Source organism: Gasterosteus aculeatus, chromosome 17 (assembly GCF_964276395.1).
Source record: "Gasterosteus aculeatus chromosome 17, fGasAcu3.hap1.1, whole genome shotgun sequence".
NCBI classification, from domain to species: domain Eukaryota; kingdom Metazoa; phylum Chordata; class Actinopteri; order Perciformes; family Gasterosteidae; genus Gasterosteus; species Gasterosteus aculeatus.
This window is the reverse complement of record NC_135705.1, coordinates 9,071,584-9,097,379: the sequence shown is the minus strand read 5'-3', so window position 1 is coordinate 9,097,379 and position 25,796 is coordinate 9,071,584. Positions and strand designations below refer to the sequence as shown.

At 46.7% G+C, this 25,796-nt stretch overlaps 2 protein-coding genes across 5 annotated transcripts in view; both read left to right on the top strand.

The window, feature by feature from the left end:
* The first annotated feature begins 909 nt into the window (after positions 1 to 909).
* On the top strand, positions 910 to 13,387 carry prdm2b (PR domain containing 2, with ZNF domain b). Of its 3 annotated transcripts, XM_040202894.2 has the most exons (8): positions 910 to 1,201; positions 2,383 to 2,500; positions 3,439 to 3,542; positions 3,789 to 3,941; positions 4,444 to 4,570; positions 6,761 to 6,865; positions 7,010 to 11,529; positions 11,745 to 13,387. In XM_040202894.2, exons 2-8 carry the CDS (start codon positions 2,386 to 2,388, stop codon positions 11,760 to 11,762), a joined length of 5,142 nt encoding a protein of 1,713 aa, XP_040058828.2. In that variant the 5' UTR covers positions 910 to 1,201; positions 2,383 to 2,385; the 3' UTR covers positions 11,763 to 13,387. The 3 variants fall into 3 exon arrangements, with proteins under 3 accessions (XP_040058828.2, XP_040058830.2, XP_040058829.2); XM_040202896.2 differs by lacking the exons at positions 910 to 1,201; positions 2,383 to 2,500; positions 3,439 to 3,542; positions 3,789 to 3,941 and having other exon boundaries at positions 4,497 to 5,039; XM_040202895.2 differs by lacking the exons at positions 910 to 1,201; positions 2,383 to 2,500; positions 3,439 to 3,542; positions 3,789 to 3,941; positions 4,444 to 4,570 and adding an exon at positions 4,742 to 5,337.
* A 4,340-nt stretch (positions 13,388 to 17,727) lies between these two features.
* Positions 17,728 to 25,796, top strand: part of kaznb (kazrin, periplakin interacting protein b) — a 74,916-nt gene continuing 66,847 nt past the window's right edge. For both annotated transcript variants that reach the window (XM_078092027.1, XM_078092026.1), the window contains exon 1: positions 17,728 to 17,851. In XM_078092027.1, the coding sequence (XP_077948153.1) occupies positions 17,776 to 17,851 (76 nt within the window). In that variant the 5' untranslated portion in view covers positions 17,728 to 17,775. The remainder of the gene's footprint in view (positions 17,852 to 25,796) is intronic.

Genomic DNA, 25,796 nt, shown 5'->3' with positions numbered 1-25,796 from the left:
CGGTCGGATCTGTGTTTACATTTAGCTCCTGTAAGGTTTTATGTGGAATAACTCAAATGAATGCAGTGACACGCTGCATGAGGTTTTTATTTAGCCGCAGAACGAGGAACAATCAAACCCATTGATCACACATTCACTCACATTTGTCCCAACTGAGCCGTAGTGTCGCTCTGACCGATGAATGACTGGTGTATCACGTCTAGCTCATAAACCTTCAGGCACAGACGTCCACCAGAAGACAACGCAAGCTGTTTATGGTAGCACAGCAGACTCTAGTGGCCACAGACATAACGATAACAGTCATAAATATATATACAGTATATATGTATGTATTACGGTAAATAAAAGAAACACCTCTCTAAATATAACCACTAACTAGATGCTGCAAAGAGGACCATGTAGGGCAATAAAAACAGTTTTAATATTATAACCTTAAAGATGGAAAGATGCTTTGTGTGACATTATGTATTAGAGCACAAGCATTTTTTTTTTTAATTACCATGAAAATTTTGCATTATCACAACTCATATGAAAATGACTGTATATGTGTGTTGGCAATCAGGAGTCATCTTTGCTTTTGTGTAAACTGATAAACTGGAACGTGGACACTTGGATTGTGTTGTTGTTTTCTGGTTTGTCTACGACCTCCTTTAAAGCAGCACTGGGATAGATACTGACATAATTCAGTCATACTAAAACATTCTCTTTTTTTTCGAACGCCTTACTTTCAGTAACCAGTTTTAGGGAAAGATTAGTTCAATTTATAGCAAGCAACAGGTAAAAAAAAAAAAAAAGATTGCTGCATTTTGCCTGCTTTCATTAAGTTATCCTCGGCTATTCATGGATGCACAGATGGCACCAGCCTGCAGGCCCATTATGCTCACAGATGAATCCAACAAGGTACTTAATTGGCGAGGCTTCATGCGAGGCTGCATTGTGGACCGGACTGGAGCCACTGCCTGCAGAAGAGGACACCAGGGAGCCTCGGCGTCTACACACACACACGCGCACAAAGACATCACTGGTGCGTCGCTGTGAGAGTGCACGGGTGTGACAGGCTGCAACCCCCCCCCCCAACTACAACACACCACGGTCCGACTTACGGAGCAGGCGTCCGACTCAAACCCTCCATCCGCCATTTTCAGCGGATTGAAAGCAGGTTGAGCACAAAAAAGCACAAGTCCCCGGTCACACAAAGCAGGTAAGTGCAAGTACGTGTACCCCCCCAAAAAAACACCCCCCGACAGGTTGAATTTAGGAAGGACCCCCCCTCGGGTAGAATGAGAGTAAAACTAAACCGCATCCTTCGCGGTCTGTATCGTTTACATACACCGGTTTCATTTAGTCTTTGTCAACTTTTGTGACGCGCGGAGGCTTTTAGCGCTTTAAAATGACGAACACACGCACAGCCGGGGGGAAGTCTCTCCATTTGCTGCTTGTGCTGCGAGAAATCCACCAATGTCTGATCACAGCTCCAGCAAAACGCGACTATGGTGAGAGCAAAAAACAAACAAACACATGCATTCACTAAATTAACAGAACGGTAAAAAAGTGAATGCACTTTTTAGGCGGAGGAGAGGATGCTAAATATAGAAGCTCCGCTGCCACCAATCTTTAACTATTGGGTTTATTGTCTGAGCTGTGCTGTTGGCTTTGAGATAACACCTCGTCAGTGAGATGTGTCCCACAGCACGTGGGGCAGTGAGCTCATTGTGCTCCTGAACTATTTGCTTTAAAACAAAAAAGCTAGTTGCAAAAGTGTAGCAGTGTAATGGAAAAATCTGCATTCAAACCAAGGCAAAAAAAGAGAGAAATGTGCTTGATTTTTCTGATAATCAATTAGTCACTTGAATCGTTTCAGCACTTAAAGCTTCTTCAATGTCAGGATTGTTTCATTCCATTGTTCATGGACCATCCCATCAAAGCTAAATAACCATGCAATGATTCGGCCTTCATTACAAAGACGTTTAAGCAACATGCATTTTGGCAGACATGTAAAGGCGGTTCGTTTAGTTTTAATCTCGTTAAATGTTTCGGGTGTCTCAAACACCTCGATACTTTCCACAGAAATTTGCGTTCAACAGTTTGTGTGTTCTCCTCACTGAGATGCACTCATGATTATTTGAAGTGCGTATGCTACAATGAAAAGGCCTCCATTTAAGTTTGCTGCTACTTTTCAATTACTTCCTTTTACAGTCTCATGTGCTAACGCTCAATGAAGACTTGGTGCGAACTGTCTTTCAGGAACCCACCTGAACGCAAGTATCTACTTCCTGCCATCCGTTCAATTAGTCTAGTGTTGAACTTGTCATGTTTAATGATATTTGACACTTTAGCGGGGCTCTGATGCATTCTGCTGACCCAACGTGTCATGTATTGCAGAACATGGCGATCATCGGAGGGAAAGTGGAAAATCTGGAGGAAATTCCAAGTCATGTGTGGAAGAGTTTACCCGACTGTTTGAAACTTGGACCTTCTGCTATAAATCATAGCCGCGTGGGTGAGTACAGAAAAGTGCCCATTCTGTTTAGAGAACTGCAATTTTAAAGGTCCTTTCAACAGTTTTCATATCCTTAATAAAGCAGCAAACCGCTATTTGCCATATAACTAAGTCGATCTTCCCGTATGTGTCTTTTGTAGAGTTTCTCCATCCTTTGATACCAACCGTGCATTTTTAGTGCATTTGGGTCTCGCCGGCGGGCCCCACTGGCCGGCTCATGGCCGATGCTTTGTACCGCGCTCAAACAGTGGTTCTGTCAAATAACACCGCTGCGACCCACAATATTGTCGTAGAAAAGCGCAGGGCCCATCCTCCTCTCCCCCCCCCCTCCCCGTGTTTACGCCCTAAGTGCTTTCTGTATTGTTGCTGTTGTTCGCACCCGAAAGAGCCATTTGCTGCTAATCGCGGTCTCAGCTGGCTCCATTTGGAGAGCTGTGCAGAGGCAATAGGTGCGCTCCGAAACCCGCTTGGAGAACCTTTTACATAGGGAGCCGAAGCGCTGCCCCTTCTGGTGCCCCCTTAGAGGACCTTATTACAGAAAGAAAGCATGTACAGTAGTAGGAACAAATCATCATCCTCCATTTCACCGATGTACAACTTTAAAAACTGCTTTTTTTAACCAGCAAATGACATTGAAACAACCAATAACTTTTAATGCATTGGGGGGAAAATCCCATAGTGTCAACAGTGAATTTAAATGCTGTTATTCAGTTTCTTTGAAACTGGCAGAAGCAACAGTATATTTAATATTTATTTAAAAAAACTCCCAGTTACTGGAAGACTCATTATGCCAGTCTAGGTGTTTACGGTGCACCATTGTTTGAGCAAAAATTCTCTATAAATACATTTTATAATTGTACATAAATGGATACAAATTGTCTTTTATTTAATACTTGTATAACTAATTGGTTCAAGATGTTTCACTTTCTTATTTCCAGGCGTCTGGGCCACTCAGTCCATCCCAAAAGGCCAGAGGTTTGGTCCATTTGTTGGGGAGAAGAAAAAAAGGTCCCAGGTGACCAGCAACGTGTACATGTGGGAGGTACGTTACAGGCTGCTCCTTTTGTTCCCCAAAATACTCTCCTGCACCTTTTTCTTTACTTATCTGCATAGCTAAAACAAACCCAACTACTCCCCATAGTTTCAGAAGATCATGGAGGTGACCTACATCATCTGTAGTCACCTGTAAGAGTTGTATAATACATGAACTCAAACATATCAAATATTTTACATTTCTATGACAAATGCTGCTAATAAAATAAAAAAAAATTGTACATTTGTCCAATAGGTTTACTTCCCAGCAAGGGGCTGGATGTGTGTTGACGCCACAGACCCCGCCAAGGGGAACTGGCTGCGATACGTGAACTGGGCACGCTCTGGTGAAGAGCAGAATCTTTTCCCCCTGGAGATCAACAAAGCCATTTACTACAATGTTTTACGGGTAGGTCAAAAACATTCACGCAACCTAAACAAACGGGAGGCACGTCTGTATGAATGTTTAAAAAAAAAAAAAAACACCTCAATGTGAGGTTGTGGAGTCCCACACCACCGTGATCCACAAGCCAAATAATAAACGGTGTCAATCAAAGTGGTTGGATAGGAATTGAACCTCTTGCACCGCTGGATACAACTGGCGTGTCCTGTGATATAAGCGCATACATGCATGCGTTTGGGATCACTACCTGGGATGCATGAAGCTTTCCACCCATTACAATTCATATGAATCTTAAAAAAAAAAAGTTGTTGAATGCAACTACGTCCCTCAATAAACGTGCCATTCATGATGTGCTCTATAGGTGAATGTACTGCAGACTACGGTGAAAACACTGTCAACCCCCCCCAACCTAAAACAAGATAAGATGCACAGTGGCCCAAATATCCCCCTTTGCCTCCCAGCAAGGCGAGCTGTGATTGGTGGCTGACATCATCTCTCATTGTTGCAGCCTATCGGGCCGGGCGAGGAGCTGCTGGTGTGGTACACTGTCGAAGACAACCCTGAGATAACAGCTGCACTGGAGGAAGAAAGAGCCAGCAGCCTGAGCAGGAAAACTCCACCCGGGGCGAAGCGAGGTGAGGCCTTGCTCGCGTTAACCGGTGATGCCGCGCGTGCTTCGGTTTTGATCCGCAAATGCCGCACCGAGCGGAGCCCGACAAAACAAAAAAAAGGAGAGAGACCGAAACCCTTCGCCGCTCGGGCGAAGTTGTAACAGGGGAGGTGGAGGGGAGGGGGGAAGCTAACGTTAGCCGCAGCTAGAGGCGCAGGAAGGCTAGCGGTGGCTAACGGCTGCGATGTGCGGTGCTTTTCGCCACTTTCGTACCCGAGCGTAAACACGCCGCCGCGAGCAGCTTCAGCCCCGCACAGCCACCGGCGGGCCGGCTCGGACGCGTCCCACCACCCCCCCCTCCGAAAACGAGCGGCCGGGCCACTTTTATTTTTGGTTGGGTGGGGGGGGTCTGCTTTTCCTCCTCCTCTGGGTCCTGACGTTGTCGAGGATGTGACCTTCCCTGAGTTCCCTGGAAGCATGAAAGCCATCCATCGGTGAGCTTCTCTACTTGATGATGGCCTACCAGCTCGGCTAGCTGGCCCGCTGCCCCGTCCGACCGCGGGCTAGTTAGGGACTAAAGGTGTTGGATAACAACCTACGCTACGGAGGTCATTTGTTGCGGGGAGTTGTTTTTAGAGGGTCTTTCGCTCTGTTTTGGCTGCACAACAACCGGTTCATCGAGTTGTCAAGACTTGGGTGTTGCGTGCTAGCATGGAGCTAAACGGCTAATGGTCCCGAGAGCACGGAAATCCCAGAGTACACGAGCAGATGGCCAGCGGAGTTTGTCAATAAGTAAGAAAGTTTGTATTTCGATACGGTGGAAACGGCGTTAACTCGGCGGCCCTCCTGTATAGTGGGTCGTTATTGTGTTATAGACTTGTTAGATATCAACATGTCGTAACTTCAGACATCCTTACAACCGGATCCGCAGAAACGTCGTTTCGTCCACGTTTTAAAAACGTAGCTTTTGGTATTGATGCAAACTACAAAAACCCATTTCTTTTTTGTTTAAAGTCAGCATGGCTGCTACATGTCACAATGACTTTTTTTTTGTCCAGTATGAACTTTGTACGTAGTCTTTCCATCTTATGGATCGTGTGGGTAATTCGACGCCTGACCGTGAGGAAAAGGAAAAAACACACTTTCACAATCTGCTGTCTGATCCCGTCTCTTGTCCTGCAGAAATATCAAAGTGTCCTTTTTTTTTTACCACTAAAATGCAATAACTATTTGTTAAGGGGACATTGACATGCTTGTTATTCAGACGCTGACTCTTTATCTAACTCAAACTAAATACAGGCGGCATGTAAAATCTTTTTCTGATACCGCTAAACCGTCGTTGAAATGAGGTTAAAAACAACTAAATGTAAGTGGTATTCTGATTTTTAATTATTTTTTAGGGTTAGGTTTGTCCTCGAGCACATCTACTGCAGAGCTGTAGCTTTTGGCCGTGTACTGCAAAGTCAGCCGTGCGTGAAGTTAGTAACTATCCTCCCATCTCCGTCTCTGAATATCACGACACAATGCACGCAATCTCACCAAAAAAAGGCCAGTTCAACTATAAAAACTATTGTCTAGTTCAACAAAACACCTGCGTCCGTACTCATCCGATGACGGACCCGCAGCATGTTGCCATGGTTTGGTGGTCCGGCTCAGCCAACCTTTTTTTTTAAAGGCAGTTTTAATAATGAGCTTCCAGTGAAGCCTCTTGAGTCAAGCAGTGGTTAGACATCTAAATGGATGATTCATGCAAGCCCATCATTTTGAGTACAATACAAGGCTGCACACAAGGTGAATAAAGTCAAGTGGATATTAAAGTCTTATGGACCAAGGTTTCATGGGTCCAACAAGGATATTTAACACCTGTTGGTTTCTTTAAGTAACATTAAGTCTGGGCATCCCTCCTGCTACTAGAATTGTGTTTGCCATTAAATATACAACGCCTGCTACTTAGCAGGAAATAATGTCATTATTTAAAGAAAATAATGCTCAGATGCACAATTACAATATTCTTAACATGTTACAACAATTGGTCTGATTAAAATATTCTTTTTATTGCTGCTTTGTACGAAGGAAGGTTCTACGTTGAATATCTGTGGGGGGGAAATGTACAGGATATAAACGTCAGCATATACTAATATTAGCGGTCTCATTCCCTTTGTCTTAGACCCTCATTGATCGAGATTTGTGTGTGTGTGTGTGTGTGTGCTTGCAGCCAGAAGAAGGCTGCCTGAGGGAGCCAGCCACGCTGGTTCGGGTGGATTCAAGAAAGGAAGCGTAACCAAATCTACTTTCAACGAGATGTGGGATGGAGAAGAAGGTAAGGTGACTTATTGCTGGGGATAATTCTTCACTCACTTATTTATTAACATTTCTCAGGAAGTAACTTAAATGTCTTAACCCTTTGTAGATATCCCTGGAATGCTTTGAGGAACAAGCATAACCTTATCTAAACTGTTTACAGGTCCGAACGAGGAGGACGAGAGGCCGTCAGCCGTAGGACCCTCACAGCAACTCCAGCAAACCCTTCCCATTAGAAGCACTGAACGTAGCAGTTTAGAGGACATGTCAATAGTGATGACTCAAGGGGGAAATGGGAAAGAGGAGGATGCTGAGGATTTGGAGGCTGCCTTACAACAGCAAGCCGCTCAGCGTTTACCTGCGGCTGATTCCGTGCAAAGCAAACAGCCGGGCTCGTCGCTGACGTTCCCCGAAGAAAGCCATAAGGAGCCACGGGGGCAGGTTGAGTCGTCCTCGCTCGCGGGACAGGAACCACGGGTTGATCCCGATCCCGATCTCGACCCGGACCCGGATGGTGACCTCGAGGGCGACCCCCACGGAGAGTCGTATCCCTGCCAACACTGCGAGCGCCACTTCTCCACCAGGCAGGGTCTGGAGCGTCACACACACATCCACGCCATCACCAGCCAGCAAACGCAACTGTTCAAGTGCCGTTACTGCAGTAAATCCTTTGGCTCGCAGGTGGGGCGGAGGCGGCACGAGAGGCGGCATGAGAGCGGGCTAAAGAAAAGGCCCGGCTCTCTGGCGGGCACCGCCAGTCTGCTCAGTCCGGTGATGCTGACCGATGCTTCAAGTCCCGACTGCACCAGCCCGACGAGTCAGTGCACAGCCATAGGTTCCCAGTTTACTGGAGGACCATCTCTGCATAAGTCTGAGATGCAGAGAAAGGAGTCGGGTCCTTATGCCGACCATCCTTTTATGTTGGATGAAAACGGGGAGTCAAAGGAACTCCATCCTTGCAAGTATTGTAATAAAGCGTTTGGCACACACACAAACATGCGTCGACACCAACGTAGAATACATGAACGGCACTTATTACCAAAGGGAGTTCGCAGGAAAGGCATGCTGCTCCAGGAGGCCTCAGTGCCGAAAAAGCAGCAGCAGCCAGACGAGTCACCTAGCACCAGCCCGCCGCCAGTCTATGTGCCCAGCGCGGACACCGAAGACGAGGTGGACAGGGATGATTACGCAGTCGACATATCCAAAAACATCTCTGAGAATTTGAGCTTCTACATTGACGGCAAGATTGTGTCCACCAGTTCAGTGAGCAGCTGCGAGGTGATAGAAGTGGACTCCAGGTCTGCGGCTCTGTTCGGCCTGGACAGGGTCATCATCGGTCCAAACCAGATCAGTCAGGCGCTGAAGGCGGACGGACGGACCAGTGCGGCGAAGCAAATCTCCAGCCTCGGGCAGCCGGCTGCAAAAAGAAGAACATCCACCCCCCCATTTGTCCCCAGCCTCAAAGTCGAGACTGAGTCGGCGTCGCTCGCCGCCTCTTCGTCGTCTTCATCATCCTCTACATCTTCCTCATCCAACCTGTTAGTTAGTGGGTTGTTCCAACAAGCTGCCGACTCTTCAGCGTTTCAACGAGAGAAAACGGTTTATCTCTCACCAAAGCTCAAACAGCTCCTTCAGACACAAGACATTCAGAAGTCAACCATCGCCCTGATAACAGAAAGCCATAGATTGGCCTCGCCGCTGTCCGTCACGCAGCTTCCAGGGGCTTCGGGCAGGTTCAAAAGAAGAACGTCCTCGCCCCCTTCATCTCCGCAACTCAGTCCTGCATGTAAAACGGAGAGCTGTAAATCCGAGGCGGCGGGCTCATTCGCCCTAAAGGTGCCAAAGCTGGAAAGCCTCACTGCGTTGCCTCGTGGGAGCCTCCCGGAGAAAGAAGATGAAGACAGCCCGAACCCGTCTGACAACAATACGCACGGCCAAACCTCATCGAACAGCGGTGGAAACTCGTGCAATCAGCAGCCGTTGGATCTGTCCAACTCTGTCAGCAGGTGCCAGGACAGCTCGGTCAAGGTGCTTGGAGACTCGGCCCTTGATTTGAGCTTCCATCGGAAGAGCAACGTCGAGCCTGAATCGAAGGGAGGTCCGGCGCCGCAGCCACTGGTAAAAAAGAGAAAGCCAAACACGAGCATGCTCGAGAAGGTGCTTATGAATGATTATCTAGGTCTGCCGCCTCCAGGAGAGGAGGGCTCCTCGGCCTTAGCAAATCTGAGTTGTTACAATTCGCGCTCCCCGAGCATCGCCACGGAGTCCGCCCACCCCTCTCCCCCCTCCCTGACCCCCGTCACCATGAACCCCTCTTCGCCCGGTAACTGCAGCGTAACGTCCCCGACGCCGCCACCGCCTCTACTACCTACCATACTGTCTCCTCCGGCTATGCCCGGCTCCCCTCTTTCTCAGCCTTCAGACTCGACGTCCCAGAGACCTCTGCCCATCCTCTCGCCGAAAATGTCTCCCAGATCAGTTGAGCGCAATCCCCCGTCAGACTCCGAGGACAATTTGTCTGCCGGAGAAAACGAAGACGAGAAGCATATCTCTATGCCGCAGGACTTCCGGGACACTCCACTCAAAGATCCCGTTAAACGCTCGGCGTCGTTTAGCCCCCCTGCGCCGGCAGCGGAAGATCTGGCCGCCGCGGAAGACAACGTTTCTCTCGCCGCTAGTTCCGTCACGTTGGCAAACGGCAAAATGAACCAAAACGATGACTCGGTAACAGAGGAATCTCCTTCTGCCCTCACGCCGCAGCCAGAGTCCTCCTCCTCCTCTTCTCCTACACCCGCGTCTCATGAACCGTCCCCGTCACTGCCTTCACGGTCCTTCCCTCCGATCAAGATAAAAGAGGAGCCTCAGCCCGGCGCAGATGAGCTGCCGGGTATGAATCACGCACCGCCGGCTGGGCCGGACTCTTCGCCTCGGGAGCAACCGTCTGATAAAACCTCTGAAGCAGAGGGAGGCGACTCGACGTACTGCAAGACCTTTGTGTGCAACGTCTGCGAGGAGCCGTTCGACTCCATCAAAGAGCTCAGCGGACACATCGCGGAGCACGCTGCCGATTGGCCCTTCAAATGTGAGTTCTGCGTGCAGCTGTTTGGTGACGCTCCGGCCCTGCTGGCTCACCGGACGGCGCTGCACGGAGTGGGCAGGATTTTCGTGTGCTCAGTTTGTTCAAAGGAGTTTGCCTTCCTCTGTAACCTGGAGCAGCACCAGAAGGATTCGCATCCCGCCGAGACGTGTTCACACACCGCTGTGGAAAGTGGCAAGCTCAGGCCACAGAACTACACGGATCCGTCCAGAGCCAAAGAGGAGAGCAGTCCGTCAACACCGGCGCCGGAGACGGGCGACGACACGGCGCCGCACATCGACGCGGATTTAGCGAAAGAGGAGCCCGGCGTTAACGGTGACCACGCGGAGGAGGGGGCGGAGGATCCCAACGAGGAGCTGTACACTACAATAAAGATAATGGCCTCGGAAGGGGGGAAGCCCAAACCCCCGGACGTTCGCCTGGGCATCAACCAACACTACCCCAGCTACAAACCGCCGCCGTTTCCTTACCACAGCCGCTCCCACGCCGGCTCGGTGGCCTCGGCTACCAACTTCACCACCCACAACATCCCGCAGACCTTCAGCACCGCCATACGCTGCACCAAGTGCGGCAACAGCTTTGACAACATGCCCGAACTGCACAAGCACATTTTGGCCTGTGCCAGTGCCAGCGACAAGAAGCGCTACACGCCCAAGAAAAACCCCATCACCCTCAAGGAGATAGTGAAGAGTCCAAACGGTGTCGCGTCCCCCGCGGCGGCTGCCGCAGGCCACAGTCCTTTCCGAAGAATGGGGCAGCCGAAGAGGCTTAACTTTAACCAAGACACCAACGGGAAAACAAAAATGAGCGCCCTTAGTAAGAAGAAAAATCAGCTTGTCCAGAAGGCAATTTCACAAAAAAATAAAGCCGCCACCACTGCAAAGAAGACTCCGGTTAAAGAGGAAGAGCAGGCCTCTAACGCTTGCCCCCACTGCAGTCGCGAGTTCACCTACCCTGCAAGCCTCAGCAAACACATGGCCTTCAGCTGTCCCATGAAACCTGTGGTTAAACGGGGCAAGAAAGGCCTGGCGGAGGTGAAAAAAGAGGGGGCGTCGGCGGGGGACAAAAACCTCAAGCTCAGAAAGAAAGCCTCGGACTGTGACGCGGCGCAGACAGAGGCGGAGCCCAAACAGCTCGGAAAGACCAGGGCTCGTAGCTCCGGTGCGGCGGAGCCCGAACCCCCCCAGGCGAGCAGAGGAAAAGCCGCCGGCGCGCCGGGCAGACTGAAGAGGCCCGCCTCGTTCCCGGCATCCGTTTCTGCCAGCAAAAAAACAAAGAAGGGCCAATTTCAGTCACTACCTCCCACCCCGTCGGCCCCCGACACTCCCGGTGACGGCGCACAACACCGGCCGGCCATGAGAATGCAGCGTTTGGGCAAAGAGGCCCCTCCTAAGAGATCGGCCGAGGCCAAATCGCCGCCGCCGCCTCCACAACAACAACAGCTGAAGAAGGAGGAGCGGTTCTCCCTTCGAATGAGGGAGAGAGTAGGTGGTCCAGTCACCAGGAGCTTACAAATGGTCACCGCCGCTCCTTCTGTCGACGTGAAGACCGAAGAGGCGCCAATTCAGGAGCCAAAAGAGACTCAGGTGAGACGACTCGCTCACCTGTCCAGCCCACTTAATATCACAACTCTGTGAAATACCTGCCGATCTGTAATGTTGTTCTTTGTAAAGCTCTTAAATATCAATTTCCGTATCAACATCGTCCGACCCGTCGGACTAAAATCCTCCCTGTTTCATAATATCCAACAGTCGCATGAAACTGAGCCTCTGCTTCCCTTTCCTTGTCTCGTGTGTTACAGGAAGTGGTGTTGAAGTGAGCCACGTGGACCCTGTTGAGCCCCCCTGGATGTCCCGCTCGCACCTCTCAGGCAATGCTCTGGACTAATCAAGGCACTGACGGCACGGAGGTCAACCTTTTGTGTGGTGGGATTATTCACTCAAAACACGTGACATCTCTCAACTGCCTTTGCTGGATTTAAAGGAGGAAACTCTCTTTATCTTCATCTATCTTACGAACTGAACTGAGCCTCGATTTTAGCCAGCCTTGCAAAAAAAAAAAAAAAAAAATTTAAACGGAAAAAGAAACTGTAAATGACAATGAGTTAATATATACAATACGAGTCATTACTTGACCCAAAACAGTAACATTAGGGCTCCGTTATGTTGAAAGCTGATATATTGCAAATGGCAATCATGTATCAGTGAGGTTTAGGGAAAGTAGTTTATTCTTTTGTTCTATATTTTTCCCATTTGGTTGTTTAGATTTTTGGATGTTTCCAGTGTCTCTTAATGCATGTGCAGAATAGAGCATAAACTAGATTAAGCCAATTCCCATGTCTCTCCCAATGGGCACCTACTTCGGTTTATACATGATTTGCAAAGTATGTATGTTTTTGATTTGAATTTCTTTAGTCGCTATATTGTAGAATATATCTTACTGGTATATTTTTGTTTGGTAAATGAAAATGCAGTAGTTTACTGCAACAATTGGTCCTCAGGAACACTGTTTATCTGTGCGGTAAGTATGTGTGTGGTCATAGACGGATGTGTGGCCTGACCGGTATTCCTTTGGATAACTCAAGTATGTCATGTTTTCACTTGGTTTCTCATATTCTTGGTTTCCCGATGTCGGCAGTTCATTTTGAGTTATGAAATTATGTTGTAGTCTCCTAAAATATTGTCGGTCTTGATAAGAATTTCTGATAACACTCTTTCAGCCCAGTGTTTCTTACAGCACTTTAAAACATCTGCCAAAATGTCTAGCTGTGTCGGTAAGATTGGCTTAATTGAACGGTGAATAATGGAACGCATTCAGACACTTTGCAGACACTGGTAATTTGCACCAAATTGGTGCAAAACATTCATACAATCTCAAATGCTTCTTTTACAGCCACAAATAAATTGTTTTTTTCCGTTAAGAAATTTGACACAAGAAAATGACACATGATCCAACTTTCATATGCCAAAATGCATGATAATAACTCCAATCCGATGAATGCAGCCGTGTTTTGTTTTTTTCGCCCGTTGTAAGCGCTGTGAGATGTTTCATGTGTCGATTTTCCTTCAGGAGCCATATCATAGTAACCGAATGACTTTCATTCTGAGGACAAAGTCATCTTTATTTTTGTGCGTTGATAAATTTGCCTATGGAAAGCTTATTTTTAGTTCTTATTTTCCAGTGCTTATCCCACTTCTCACTCTTGACCGTATCCAGTTGTTCCACAAGCAAGGCTTAAACGCTTGTAGCATGCTTTGGGAAAGTAAATTGAACAATGTGATTTTAAAAAACTTAAAATTTAATTTCCACGTGAAACCCTCATGTTTGCCTTTCAGCATCAAGATTATGTATTCAAGGATGAACAAAGACAAAAATCCCAAATGACCTCAAGTAAAACATTGCTGTAATTGACATAATAATAATAAAAACGTTTTTCAAATTGTGGTTGAGCTTATATTGGTTTTACTTACTGGGTTCCCAATCGTGCAATCTCACGTGCGTAAAATAAATATATTGAATGGGTGGTCTGACATCGATCCGGTTCCACTTATAGTACATTACTACATGTAATGTAGTTTCACGTCATAGTTTACTGGTTTTTGTAAAAATGACTTAATGGTTGTATAGAGAGAAAATGCTCAAACTCTTAAATTCCTCTCACTCCTTCAAGGCCATGTTATTCAAAGACCTTTTACTACTTGTATTTTTTATTTTAGTATGATAGACCCTGCTACTTGTAATACGGTTTTACAAATTACAATGTAGATCGGCCTCCGCTCGCAGCCTGTCAGGAAGTCGGTTCCTTATGAAAAAAAGTTTAGCTTCCATTTCTTCGAATCGGACAGCGGGCCGTCCTTCACATAAATCAGATGTGAAGTCGCTGCCTGCGCGGGTCAACAAGCTGCTACCGAGGGGCCACGGACATCGCAGGCTTGCCTCTTGCCGCGAGATCTGTTTTCTATTTCGGGAGCAGTGAACTTGTCTGAGGTTGATATGTGAGTCCTACAGCACCTTGCATTCTTACCTCTTCTATGAAGCCTCGCTCGCTAGAGGAGAATGGGGGCAAGTTGTGCAACAGTAGTTTGTCACACAGATTTAAGGATTTTCTACGGACTATTTGTCTCTCACCAGCCATAAATCACAACTGGACTGATGTGCTGTGGTTTCACTCATCACTAATGTATAATTATCCTTTTTTTTTAATGCTTTTTTGCATCAGTGCAGTTTTCTCATTTAGAAGACGAAGCATGACAAAAATGTTGCTACCGTATAATATGAATAAATACAAAACTATGAAGCTCATTGAGGTCTCACAACTTAAGTTAATTTCCAGTTTATTAATACCAAACTAATTCACAGCTACAAAGTAATTAAATGATCGTGTGGAAACCCAGAAAATTAAGTCTCTCAGAAAAAGTATTTATAATATAAGTATTAAAAAAAAAAAACATCTCTGTGGCCATGAACTCCTAACATTCAACATGTTTTTCAAACCTAAATGAATTCACATATTTAGATGCATCCTTGCAGCTTCTCACATAAAATAGTAAATAAAACTTTTTATTTTAAAACTGTTTAAAAAGAAAAATGTGGTGCGTTGACCTGGATAGTTCACCGAAGCCTCTGAGTCACTGCTGGTACATCCGTCACCATGAACACCTTCCAAAGTCACATGTGCATCTGCTGAGATTATTCTCGTCCGGACCCCATCCATCACGCTCAGGCAAATTAATGAGCTACGAAGCCCCAGACGCTGTGGAGCAGGACCGGGGCTTCGGGAACAAACTCCGGGCGCTGGGGCGTCTTCACACCAGGTTATCATGCTGATGGACGGGGTTTTTGATTTAAACGCAATCTGCATGTTGGATGTGATGCACAGGCTGCATTTTTCTTTATTCAGAGGGACGAGGATACGTGTTTGTTCCCCCCCCCCCCAGTGCCTTGATGCCGTGGTTTATGACTGCATGTGGTTTATGGCTGCTGCGGGGGGGGGGTGGTGCTCATGCTGTCAGGGTGAAATATCACGACACTCTCTCTTGATTGTTGTGTATGGTGCCTCAGCCCTATTCATAAAAATGTAATTCCATGCAGCTCCATGCCTGCCTCGACGAAATAAACCACTCCAGAGAGGCAGATTTAATGCGTAGAAGAGCTGCTTAAGGGGCTCTGTGTTCGATTACCCCCTTCAGGAGGTTTAGGACAAACATCTGTTTGTGGAATAGACTCAAAGTAGGGCCGGGATGCAGTATTCTATTATAATATTCCTCTACATAACTCGTTATTTTGAGTATAATGTAGTGTGTTAGCAATCTGGATTCAGTGAAAACCTCATTCGTCTCCAAATCTTTAGATTAACATGATCATGTAACTGGAAACTACAGGTTAAGAAAAGTCCTCGTGCTCTTATGGAGTAACTTAACAGCAGTTATGTTTCCCTCAGTTGAAGCATTTCAGGTCGGTTTCACCTCTGAACACACCCAGCTTCCTTGTGTGTGTAGCTGGGTGTAGAATGTGTGTGTGTGGGGGGAGGGTTTGTTCAGCCATGTGCTCTGTTAAACCTGTAACCACACCCAATAGTGATGTCACCCGGCGTTGAAGTAAACCTTTCCTGCACTGCAGCAAGGTGAAAAGAAAAGGCTTGAGGGGGAGTTACTCTTTCAGGGATTGATAGTTAATGAAAGCATTGATAACCTTTATCGTATTACATTTTACTTGATTGAGAATATCAAGCGTTTGTATCACATGAGTCGTTATTGTTTATTTCTATGCAGCTCTAGTGTGAATGAAGCTTTAACAAAAGGTCGGCTGGAATGTAATTGATCTGGATCTGACAGAATCGCTGTTTTTTAAACAGTGCTGTTATTTGATCGCTCGCCAGTGATGATGAGGAGGGAACGACAGCTGCTCATATGACAATATACAGCCTCCAAAAGAAAGCCCACTCTGCCTCTACTTCCTGTTCAAAGAGAATGGCATCAAAGCTGATGAAGACCGAGGGGAGAACTACTCTTCTCTCCCACTTGAGAGTCAAGTTTTGTCTCAAGTCTCCTTGTTTGTAGAATGTCTGCACCCTGCGTGACCTCAATAACGCGCTGACATGCTGCTTCTGACTTTTGTGTTTCGGATCACAAACACATTTGTGTTTCGCAGTTATTCGTGTTTTCATGTCTGGCTTCTTTCTTCTCACCTGCAGAACCACCTGCTTGAGTCGGCCCACCGCCCGAGCCTTCCTGCGAGCCCCCACCGCGGCCCTCCGAGGGCCCTGCCGTTTCCTTTCAAAACAGGAGGATGTGATGCATGGATGTGAGTGTTCGGCCCCCGGTGGGCTGGCCTGGTACATCAGTGGTATGAGAGATGGCTGCATGACAATGGTCTTCCTGGCAAGGTTTTTCCTTTTTTTTTCGTTTGCGGGGAAACCCGGTGTTTAACGCAGGTGTACACACTGCAGAGGGGTTAGACAGTGCGGGGGGGTGAATAACATGTATGACCATCTGAGTCTCCATGCCAACATCAGAAGGTCATAAAATAGGCTTTCAATGCACATACATTGTATTCACTGTGTGCTGATTTGATCTCGCGAATGAATGCAGTGTGTAGAAGGTATTTGCACACATGCCAGAACTTCTCGTAGTTCCCCTTTGTCACTGCGGCTGTTGCCTACGAGGCGAGCAGGACTTTATAAGACTTCTTTTTCAGTCGAGTACGAGCTCATTTTATTTTTGTACTCAGCAGTTTTCTACAATTCCTTTTCAAAATGAAGCCTCTGGAAACCACCAGCTGCACCAGCCCTACTTTTCACTTTTTATTCAACCCTCTACTCTCTCATCCTCTTTTTTTTTCTTCTCCCCCCTCAGCACCGGGGGAAGATGAAGCACTCGAGTTTGCAAGAATCTGTTTCCCGGCAGCGGCCCGAGCTTTAAGATGGATCGGGGGGGGGATTTTGCATGGAGTAGTTGGGGAGAGTGAGAGGTGAGTGCACGTACGTGCGAGAGTGTGTGTGTGTGTGTGTGTGTGAGAGAAAGAGAGAGAGAGAGAGATGTTACTGCTGAGGCAGAGCAAACGAGAGCCGTAGAGAGGAGAGGGGGAGGAGAGTAAAGAGGGCAGAGTCACACAAATCACAGAACAACAGTCCTGTCCTGTTCCCAGAGGACAACCGCTGCTGCCTCCTCGACCCCAGTGACGGGGGGAGGATTGACTCCTACCCCTCCTGTCCCCCCTCCCTCCCACACACACTTCCACGCCTCCCTTCGTCACTGCTCTTCCCTTCAACCCCATCCTGTCTGGAGCCGCAGAGGACCGTCAGCCTGCAACAAGACGGAGCAGGAGATCAGAGCGCTGGCAGAGCCGCTGTGCCTCCGGCTCCGCTCTCTACCTGCTCACAGGCGCACGGCGGAGGGATGCTCTCGCGGGCACACGTGCAGAGAAGTTCCCGTGGCGCGCACACACTTACATGCTGACAGGCGGGCGGGCGGCAGGCACAACCCCTTCCATCATCCGTGCGGCGAGCGAGGTTCCGCTCATATCGTGGTGCGAGCAGCGAAAGGGGGCTGCACCTCCCTCCTCAGCAGCGGCAGCAGGACGAGTCCAGAGGCGGGCAGTCTTCCACCAGAGATCACACACCGGCTTCTGCAACTGAAGGCAAGAACCCCCCTCACCCCTCCTCCTCCCACTCAACAGAGACCTTTTCCCTCCCGCTTCTTTTTTCTCTTTATTTTTTTTTTACCTCATTCCATATTTCTGTCTTGATGTGACGCAGTGTTGTTGACCTTCCCTCATCCCCCCCCCCACCATCTCGTCTCTATTCCCCCTCAGCTTGTGCGAGTGGGACAACCATGGATGACACCCTCACCTGCAGCCATGCCACCTTCTCCCAGGTGTTTGGACGCCAGGGGCAGCTCATGCACGCCAGTGAGTAGCCACAATCGCACCTTCTTACAAATGATCAGCCACCAACTGCTTTTATTTCCCGATCCACGTCTTCAATCTTATTGCTGTTTAAATGTTGCTGATGCTTAGAGGCTAAATACAAACGACGACGGCATCGTGGCTTAAACCTTCCTGGGATGCTGCTGTGACGGAGCATTTTTTGGGGGGGGCGGGGGGGGGGGCAGAAAAGGGAAAAACTGGGTTATTTGTAGGAGGGATGTTGGAGATGTGCGTGTTTGTGTAAAAGGGCAGAAATAGTGGTTGAGATTGCGGTTGATGTTTCTGCGAGCTCAGCGAGTTGCCGTCAGGCCGTCTGGATACATCACCTTGTGTACTCTTTCATTTCAACGAGGGAGCTACAGAAGCCTGCATTTGTCCGATAACTTCAGGCTGTTGCTCAGCTGTGAGCTGGTGGTTTGAGAACCTTTCTGCTTGTCACAGCACCCGTCCCTCGAGTTGTCTCAGTGTAGAGCCAATAAGACAGACCTTTGATGAAATGCATTCATTACGTCGGTGCACAGTATTAGTGAGGTTGCGTCTGACAGGCTGAGCCACTTGTCACTGATGCCCTCAGAGCTCAGACTGATAGCTGAATTATTGAAAACTGAATCTATCAAGAACACAGCCTTGGAGCGCTGCAAATCTTATTAGGTCATTCACATGGTCAGAATACATATTTCTCTTGCAAGGAAGAAAGAGCAGAGATTTACACGCTTCCAGAATGAAAGCTTCTGCTGCATCCTCCCTCATCTGGCCCGATAGTCGGAGCCTTTGATGCCTCCGCTTGGCCACGAACCTAAAGTGATTCTTCGCGTAGTGTTGTGATGGATAATGAGGAGAGTCCAGGGCTTCAAAATGAAACTGACTTTGGAGAAGCGTCTCATAGATTCGACTCTGCCACATTGGTTCTACATTTTTATTAATTGAGTTTCTCCCTCCATTACCACCTGGACAGCACTTTGTGAAGCTGATTATGGAAACACGGCAGCTGGAAAATGTATGCTCCGTAACACGTTCTGTTGGGATTTAATTCGCCAGTTTGATATGTGAAGCTTTTTGAGATGATGAACATTGTTTGTCACCTATTTGCACAAAAGCACCGTTCTTTATGAGTAGTACACTTTGTCTGGTTGTATCCGTGGGTCCAATACCGTGTTGGTGAGGCCACATTGCTGTTAAAGTCTTACGGGCCTGATAAATATTCTGCTTCGTACAGGACGGAATGCTGTAATCATCTGTGCTAACTGGGTGGTTGTGGATTCTCGCTGAACTGATGGCAAGCAGAGAGGGGGACCCGCTCAGGATTTATGTGCAAATAATATTGGAAGAAGTCAAACATAAGGCACCCTGCAAAGGGTTGTATGCATCCTGGATTTTTCACATGTACCGGGCCTGTGTTAAATGCCATGCATGCCTCTTTCACAGCACGGTGCTGTATGTGTGACTCGGGTGAGCTTATCTAGAGCGCTCTACAGTATGAAAGGGAGATAAAACAAAAAGAGGGTGCGGCAGTGCTGAAGAGCGCTTTAAGGCAGACAGTCCAGCCTTCAAAATAAAAGCATAAAAGAACAACTGTCAAATCTAGTTTGCGCTCAATTGCCAGTTTATAAGGCATGCATTGCTTAAATTAATCGGACACAGAAGAGTTATAATTTAGGATCAGGATAAAACCAAGATTCCTCTCTTAACACAAGTAAACACATAACTGATTTCTCAAATTGCTGCATCTGTTTTCATTCCGCCCGTGGGGTCTGTTTTATCTTGAAAGGCCACATCAAAGTGGGATGTGATTAGTATCCGATACTGGTCTCATGCAAGTTGTGTTTGATCGGGCCATGACGGACGGCTTAGTTGTCAGAATTAATTCACACCATGATGGACATATCTAACAGATATGCAAATTGCATTTCCAACTGCTAGGCTGCTGTTGGGTGTCTTGATGTTGATGTATCGAGTTGAAATCGGGTTTTATTCACTGACGTCTTTTTTTGCAGAAATAGTAGCATTCATTATGACAAAGTGATGTTATGATGAGAAGAACAAGAACTGTTAGATAGTGCACAAACTCAGCAGTATCTTGAAAATATAGATATGCTGAAGAATGTGCTGCCCTTCAGAGATAAACAAGTAAAAGTGCTTAGACGAAATCTTACATGTCCAAACTGAATCTTTTGCCACCACTATATTTTTGCCGCAGGCAAACAGCAAGTAAAACGGCTTTTTCTGAGCCCATCATGCATTATTCACCACGTCTTGACTTTCTTTGTGTTGCCTCCTCATCACTGGTTGAATTTACTGCTCTTTATCTTTGCTGTTAATTTCGCCAACACTTTGTTCTTCTTCTCGCGGCAATGAAATGTCCGTAATGGTTAACAGCTACATGGGAAAAAAAACAGCCTCATGTGTACTATCACTGCGTTTGCACGGATCCTCCGTGTGCTTAGAAAACGTTTGCTTAGACTCGGCTCCTTTTGCACTGACAGTGCAGCGCTTTCAGTCACCTTTCTGCTCCGCTGGACCAAAGAGATGGTGTAAGTTTGTCCACAGTGTAGTCCAGAAGCACCTTTTACGACTCTGAATGTCTTCATTCTCCCGCTGATGTCGAGGGGACGTGTCTGCTCAGGGAGATCAAGGTGCTGGCTTATGGCCAACGTTCTGGTCCCTGTTTGGCTCCAGGCTGCTGGCCATCGAACCCAATAGCCATATCATTTAGAGAGGGAGAGGGAAGCTCTCTGGATGGCTTCTTTAATTGAGTCATTTTCCTGTGTAGGTGCGTACGGAATCTAATCCCAGGAGAGCTAACGTAATTATTGCCCAACATAAGGCACTTTACTTCTCTTGGGAAAAACTCCAATCAGATACATTGAATTTACTAATGATATCTGTAACCAGGGCTGAATTGGCTTAATAAGTCCCTCACAATGGTTTATGCTGACTTACAATATTGATCCTAGAGTCCCTCGGTATCCTCAGCAGCACTGGAAACCAGTCCTGCCCAGGCCCGATGTAGACCTACGTCTCCCTTCTCGTCCCCGTAGTGGATTCAAGGACCCTGGTCGAGCTGAGAGTGGCGTAAGCTGCTGTAAATAAACGTGTTCAGTTTAAGAGAAATACTGTTTTGGTGAAATCAATGTAAAGCAGTGTGCTACTTTGGTTTGGGGTATAATTACATTGCATCAAGGTGCATTCCCTCTTCTGGTTCTCCATGGCAGGGGAGCACATGTGTCTTAATTAGCAGACTTTGCCTTGGGGTGATCAATAAACCGATAAGAGTTCACTGACCAAATTAGTTTGGAGTTTTCTTGCTCTTGCTCTTTGACTGGGGATCAACGTATCCTCCTTGAGTGACATTAGTCGCTTCGCTGACTGTTACTGAGAGCGTGACAAGATACTCGGCTAGAGTAGTTTGCTACAGCGTGTGCTGCATGTCGGACCTCCCAACACGCTAACGCCGAGGGTCTATGGCAAGAAACAATCCAAGGCAGTGTGAAGAAAAAGGCTCAAGACAATAGTACAGTATAATAACACAGTAACGTTTTATATTCCCACATTTTTCACTGTTCCACAAAACGCAATTTGTGTTTTATTTTTAGTTCTGGATTTATTGAAGACAAAGTTATTCTCTTTCTAAGACCTTTCACACTGCATTGTTTCAAAGGATTGTAGTCATTTCCCTCCCTTTCAACTGTTTGAACTGCTGCCTCCCCTTTTATCTTAATCCTGCTCTCTTTCTTTATATGCCCGTCACACACACACACACACACACACACACACACACACACACACACACACACACACACACACACACACACACACACACACACACACACACACACACACACACACACACACACACACACACACACACACACACACACACACACTGTTCACTCACACAAATGAAGGTTATTGCAAAATGCTCAGTGGATGCAGATAAGCTGAACGCCGTGCGCTGAGCGAACACATCTCCCGCCTTTAGCGGTGACTCATCTCCACTTTAAAGCAGCTGAATTTGTCACTGGTCAGACGACACAGTGTCCGATCTGTGTGGAGAGATTTAACGGCATGAACAACAGCCGTTCTCACAAGGGGGAGCTAATCCTGCCTTTTGACGTCTGTATGACCACTAGTGTGTATCAGTTTGTTTGAGGGGAAGTTCCACTTCAATAAGGTTGAAACTTCGATGCAAGTTTTTCTTAATGAAACCAGCGACTTTGAGAGCAGCTTCCAGGGTGCCGTTAACATCCCCGCCGGGTTTTCTGCATCATCGAACCGTCTGCTCGAGTGTTTGCTGACTCTGCATATCTTCCTCTATGTGTCCAGTACTGCTGGCCTCCTTTTCCCTCCATTTAGTTACACTGTTCAGCCCTCTGCAGACACATGCTGAGCTGTTTCCCCCCAAACACAGCGCTCCCCTTCTACAATGCACCACAGAGAGAGACAGAAGAGGAGGGAAACGGAGGCTTTGGATGAGATAAAAGTCAACTCAAATTAAAAAATCTATATGGAACTTGGCATTTATATAAAATATATTTTAAAGCCTCATCTGTTTAACGGCAGCTAACAAGCCACACAAAACAAAAAATGCTAAATCTTTGTTATGAAGCTCAGCGGGATTATAAATACTCCCCTATTCCATCACAACATCCCTCTCCTCATCCCTCACTGCACTACTGCACTGTGACGCAGGAACCAGATAGAAAGAATGTGCCCTGCTCTGTATAAATTTGCATCAGTAGTTAGTGCGAGTGCTCCTGTGGTGATGAAATATAGCTTATTCTCCCGGATGCTTCTCCTTAACATGCAGGGCACGCCGTGCACGGATGGTGTGCACGTCAGTGTTTAAATCGAGAGATCGAGACTTTCACTGTGACCGGAAGGTGCGTTTTGTTTTTTTGCGAGAAGCACACATTCTGCTTAAGCACATGAACTTCAGTGAGGTTTTGACCGTGTAAAAGCTAATTACACGGGCTACGTTTGAACCTACGCACTATAAATCACATGCATGCACAGCGAGTAGCTTCACTGTACATGCTAAAAATATACGAAACACAAAGAGAGTTTCTTCAGATGTGTTCAGAGTTGAATCAATTGACTACGTCACAAAGGGTATTGAATCATCCAAGGCTTGTGATGAACAACTCTTCATCGGAAAAGGCTCATTGTGAAGAGACTCCATCATTCTGTAGGATCGAGCTCATTGTGAACATTTAGAAAACGTTTTGTACATCTGTAGATGAGAGTCTTTATGTCGATATGCATGCGTGTGTGTGTGTGTCTGTGTGTGTGTGTGTCTGTGTGTGTGAGAGACAATCACCACAGTGTCATCAGGCTTGGCTCCTGCTTTGAATTGAGACGTCTTAATTCTGCCGTAGAGTCACATGCTTACTACATTACGCTAATATATAACATTACATGACCGCCTCTCACTATAATCTGTTAAAGCATTGCAGCACCTGCACAGCTTTGATGCTCGACATTCTTCCCCCAGCATACACTAGCAGGATAAATATGCTCCGCTCACTGCTCTAAAGAGACACTTTGTTGCAGACACAGATAACCCCCTCAGTACTGAGAATATGAAGTATAGTGAAGCCAGATGACTGGCTTTTTGACTTTAGTTTTTGCATATTATGCTAACAAAGCCATGCTATTCAGGCCACAATAAGAGAGTAATGCTAATTGTTGCCACTGGAGTAAAACTTTATATACCCCATATTGGGGTAGAAAATGAGATATTCATTTTATGAAAAGTGAACCTTTGCAATTACACATGTCAATTAGCATCTTAATGATTCGATTCTGTGTTTCTACATTAGCTAATTAACCAAAAATCATCTATTTATGAAGTGTAGAAAACATAATACATTAAGATACATTTTATGTGTGTCTTTCTCTGAAACAGAATCATTTGCATCATGAAAACAAACAATTAAAAAAAAATTAGTCTAAATTAAACTAATCAACCAGTGACATTTCTTTGTGCTATCTATTAGTTATAATAGACATCACCCTATTCACCTCTTAATTATTCCGTAAGTTGAACAGCAGTGATAACAGCTTGATAATCGTCTACCATTCTCTTTCTTTTGTGGATTAACGTTGAAAAATAATGGACCTTTTGATCAAAGCTGGCCCCGTGCATGCATTTTTCATGTTGTTATACCCCCTCGCTCGTGAATTGTAGTGGACAGGGCTGAGATCAGAGACCTTAAACACAGACTGTGTGTCAGCGGCTCCGTGCTGGTTCACAACCGCATCCGACCGGCAATTATGTCAAGTGGTTTTTACATCACAACTCTGATGTCCTCTTGGTCCGAGCTGTCCTCCACAAACGTGTACTTGGAGAGACATGCTCTGCATCATTAAACAGCGCTTAGCTCTCTCCTCTCCGACGCAGTTTGCAACGTTTGATGTGCGAGGCAGGTGGAAAAACCTTTGAGAAATATAACAGTTTTCTCCCCACAGTGATGTCTAACTTGCTAAAATGTGAAATGAAAATGGAAACCGGTCTTGAAATTGAATTTTGAGCATCAACGTGGCAGATGATAATAATGGATTTAGAACTGTCACCTCATATTTGAGCCAATTTGAAGTTCAGCTATTAATCCCCATCTGTCTCATTTGAAGTTTGTATGTTTTGTGCTACCTGCCACTGTGCTCCGGCACAAAGACACGCTGCCGGCGCTGACCCACTTTCATCCGCCCTGAAAGACAGGTTCAGTCACCAGCTCACAAACCGCCCTAATTGGCTGCAGCCTTGTCACCGGTGCTGCCTGCAGCCCCGGCTCTCCAAAAGGCGCCGCGGCGTGCAGCCTCTGGGTTTGGAAATGTCATGTTTGAGCTCACACAGGTTTTCCTCTTAACAAGCTGTGTTTACCACAACTCTGTGAGAAGACGAGAGGGTCCTTATTACCACCAGCTGAGAGATTTCTTTTCTGGTGTCTGTCAATTGTACCTTCAAAGTTTCTATTGAACCATTGATTTCCTGGGTCCAGTTTGTGCTGTATACGTCTCATTCGTATGGATAGACCGGCAGAAATGAGTTTGAATGAAGTCTCTGCTGGCGGTTGACACTCAGGAAAAGGTGAATCTGTTTCTCTCCAATAACCTTGAAAGGACACGATGCAGATGCAAGTTTCAGTCGCTGCACTTATGCTGCATTTCTCCACCTACACATATTACCCACGGCTCCACAAAAGAGTCACAGACAAAGGAGCAGATGAGACAATTTGCAGTAAAGCAGTAAACCAATGCGATGAATTAAAACACAGTGAGTCCTAGCGTGCACCGAACAACATCAAACAATTATACAGGAGATGGGTGGATGCTTTTTGCGTTTAGGATTTTACTCCTATCCGCACTGCCTTTACTGATCTGAAAATTATAACAATAATTACATTTAAAACCCAAAGCATCCATTTAAATCATCCAAGAAGTCTGTGTCCTGAACTCTGACCTTTTAGTAAACAGTTACTGGCCGTTTCTTGCCATTAAACACGCCATCACAACAGGTGTCAAGGAGAAGCGCTCCTTATCTGCGGATTAATTGCCTGTGTGCGAGTGGGGGAATTTGAGTGAGATCCACAATCCTCTACGCGCGACCTCACGAGGTGTTGAAGAGGAGGCCTCAGGCAGATTATCAAAGGGCCATCGAAGGCTTTAATGTCTAGCCGGTGGTTCAGCGCCCCTCCTGAGATTTGTTTTTCTAAAGCCTTTGACTCCAAGGAAGAATGAGAGACCTGGATCGCTCCGTGTCGATCTCATATGTGCTTCTCACTAGGCGGCACACTGATCAAAGTTATTTTGAAATCAGAGGAGGGTACTTCAGGGAGGCGCCCCGGCCTTCTCTCATCTTTTAAAGACCTTATTAAATTCTACATCACTAACCGGGACACCAGAAATGACCTTTTTCCTTGTGGTACAT

What these genes read in the sequence shown, in the direction of transcription:
- prdm2b (XM_040202894.2), top strand. Translation starts at nt 2,386, where the DNA reads ATGGCGATCATCGGAGGGAAAGTGGAAAATCTGGAGGAAATTCCAAGT. An exon ending in TATAAATCATAGCCGCGTGG is followed by an intron (nt 2,501 to 3,438) that starts GTGAGTACAGAA and finishes TCTTATTTCCAG; the next exon opens with GCGTCTGGGCCACTCAGTCC. An exon ending in TCCACCCGGGGCGAAGCGAG is followed by an intron (nt 4,571 to 6,760) that starts GTGAGGCCTTGC and finishes GTGTGCTTGCAG; the next exon opens with CCAGAAGAAGGCTGCCTGAG.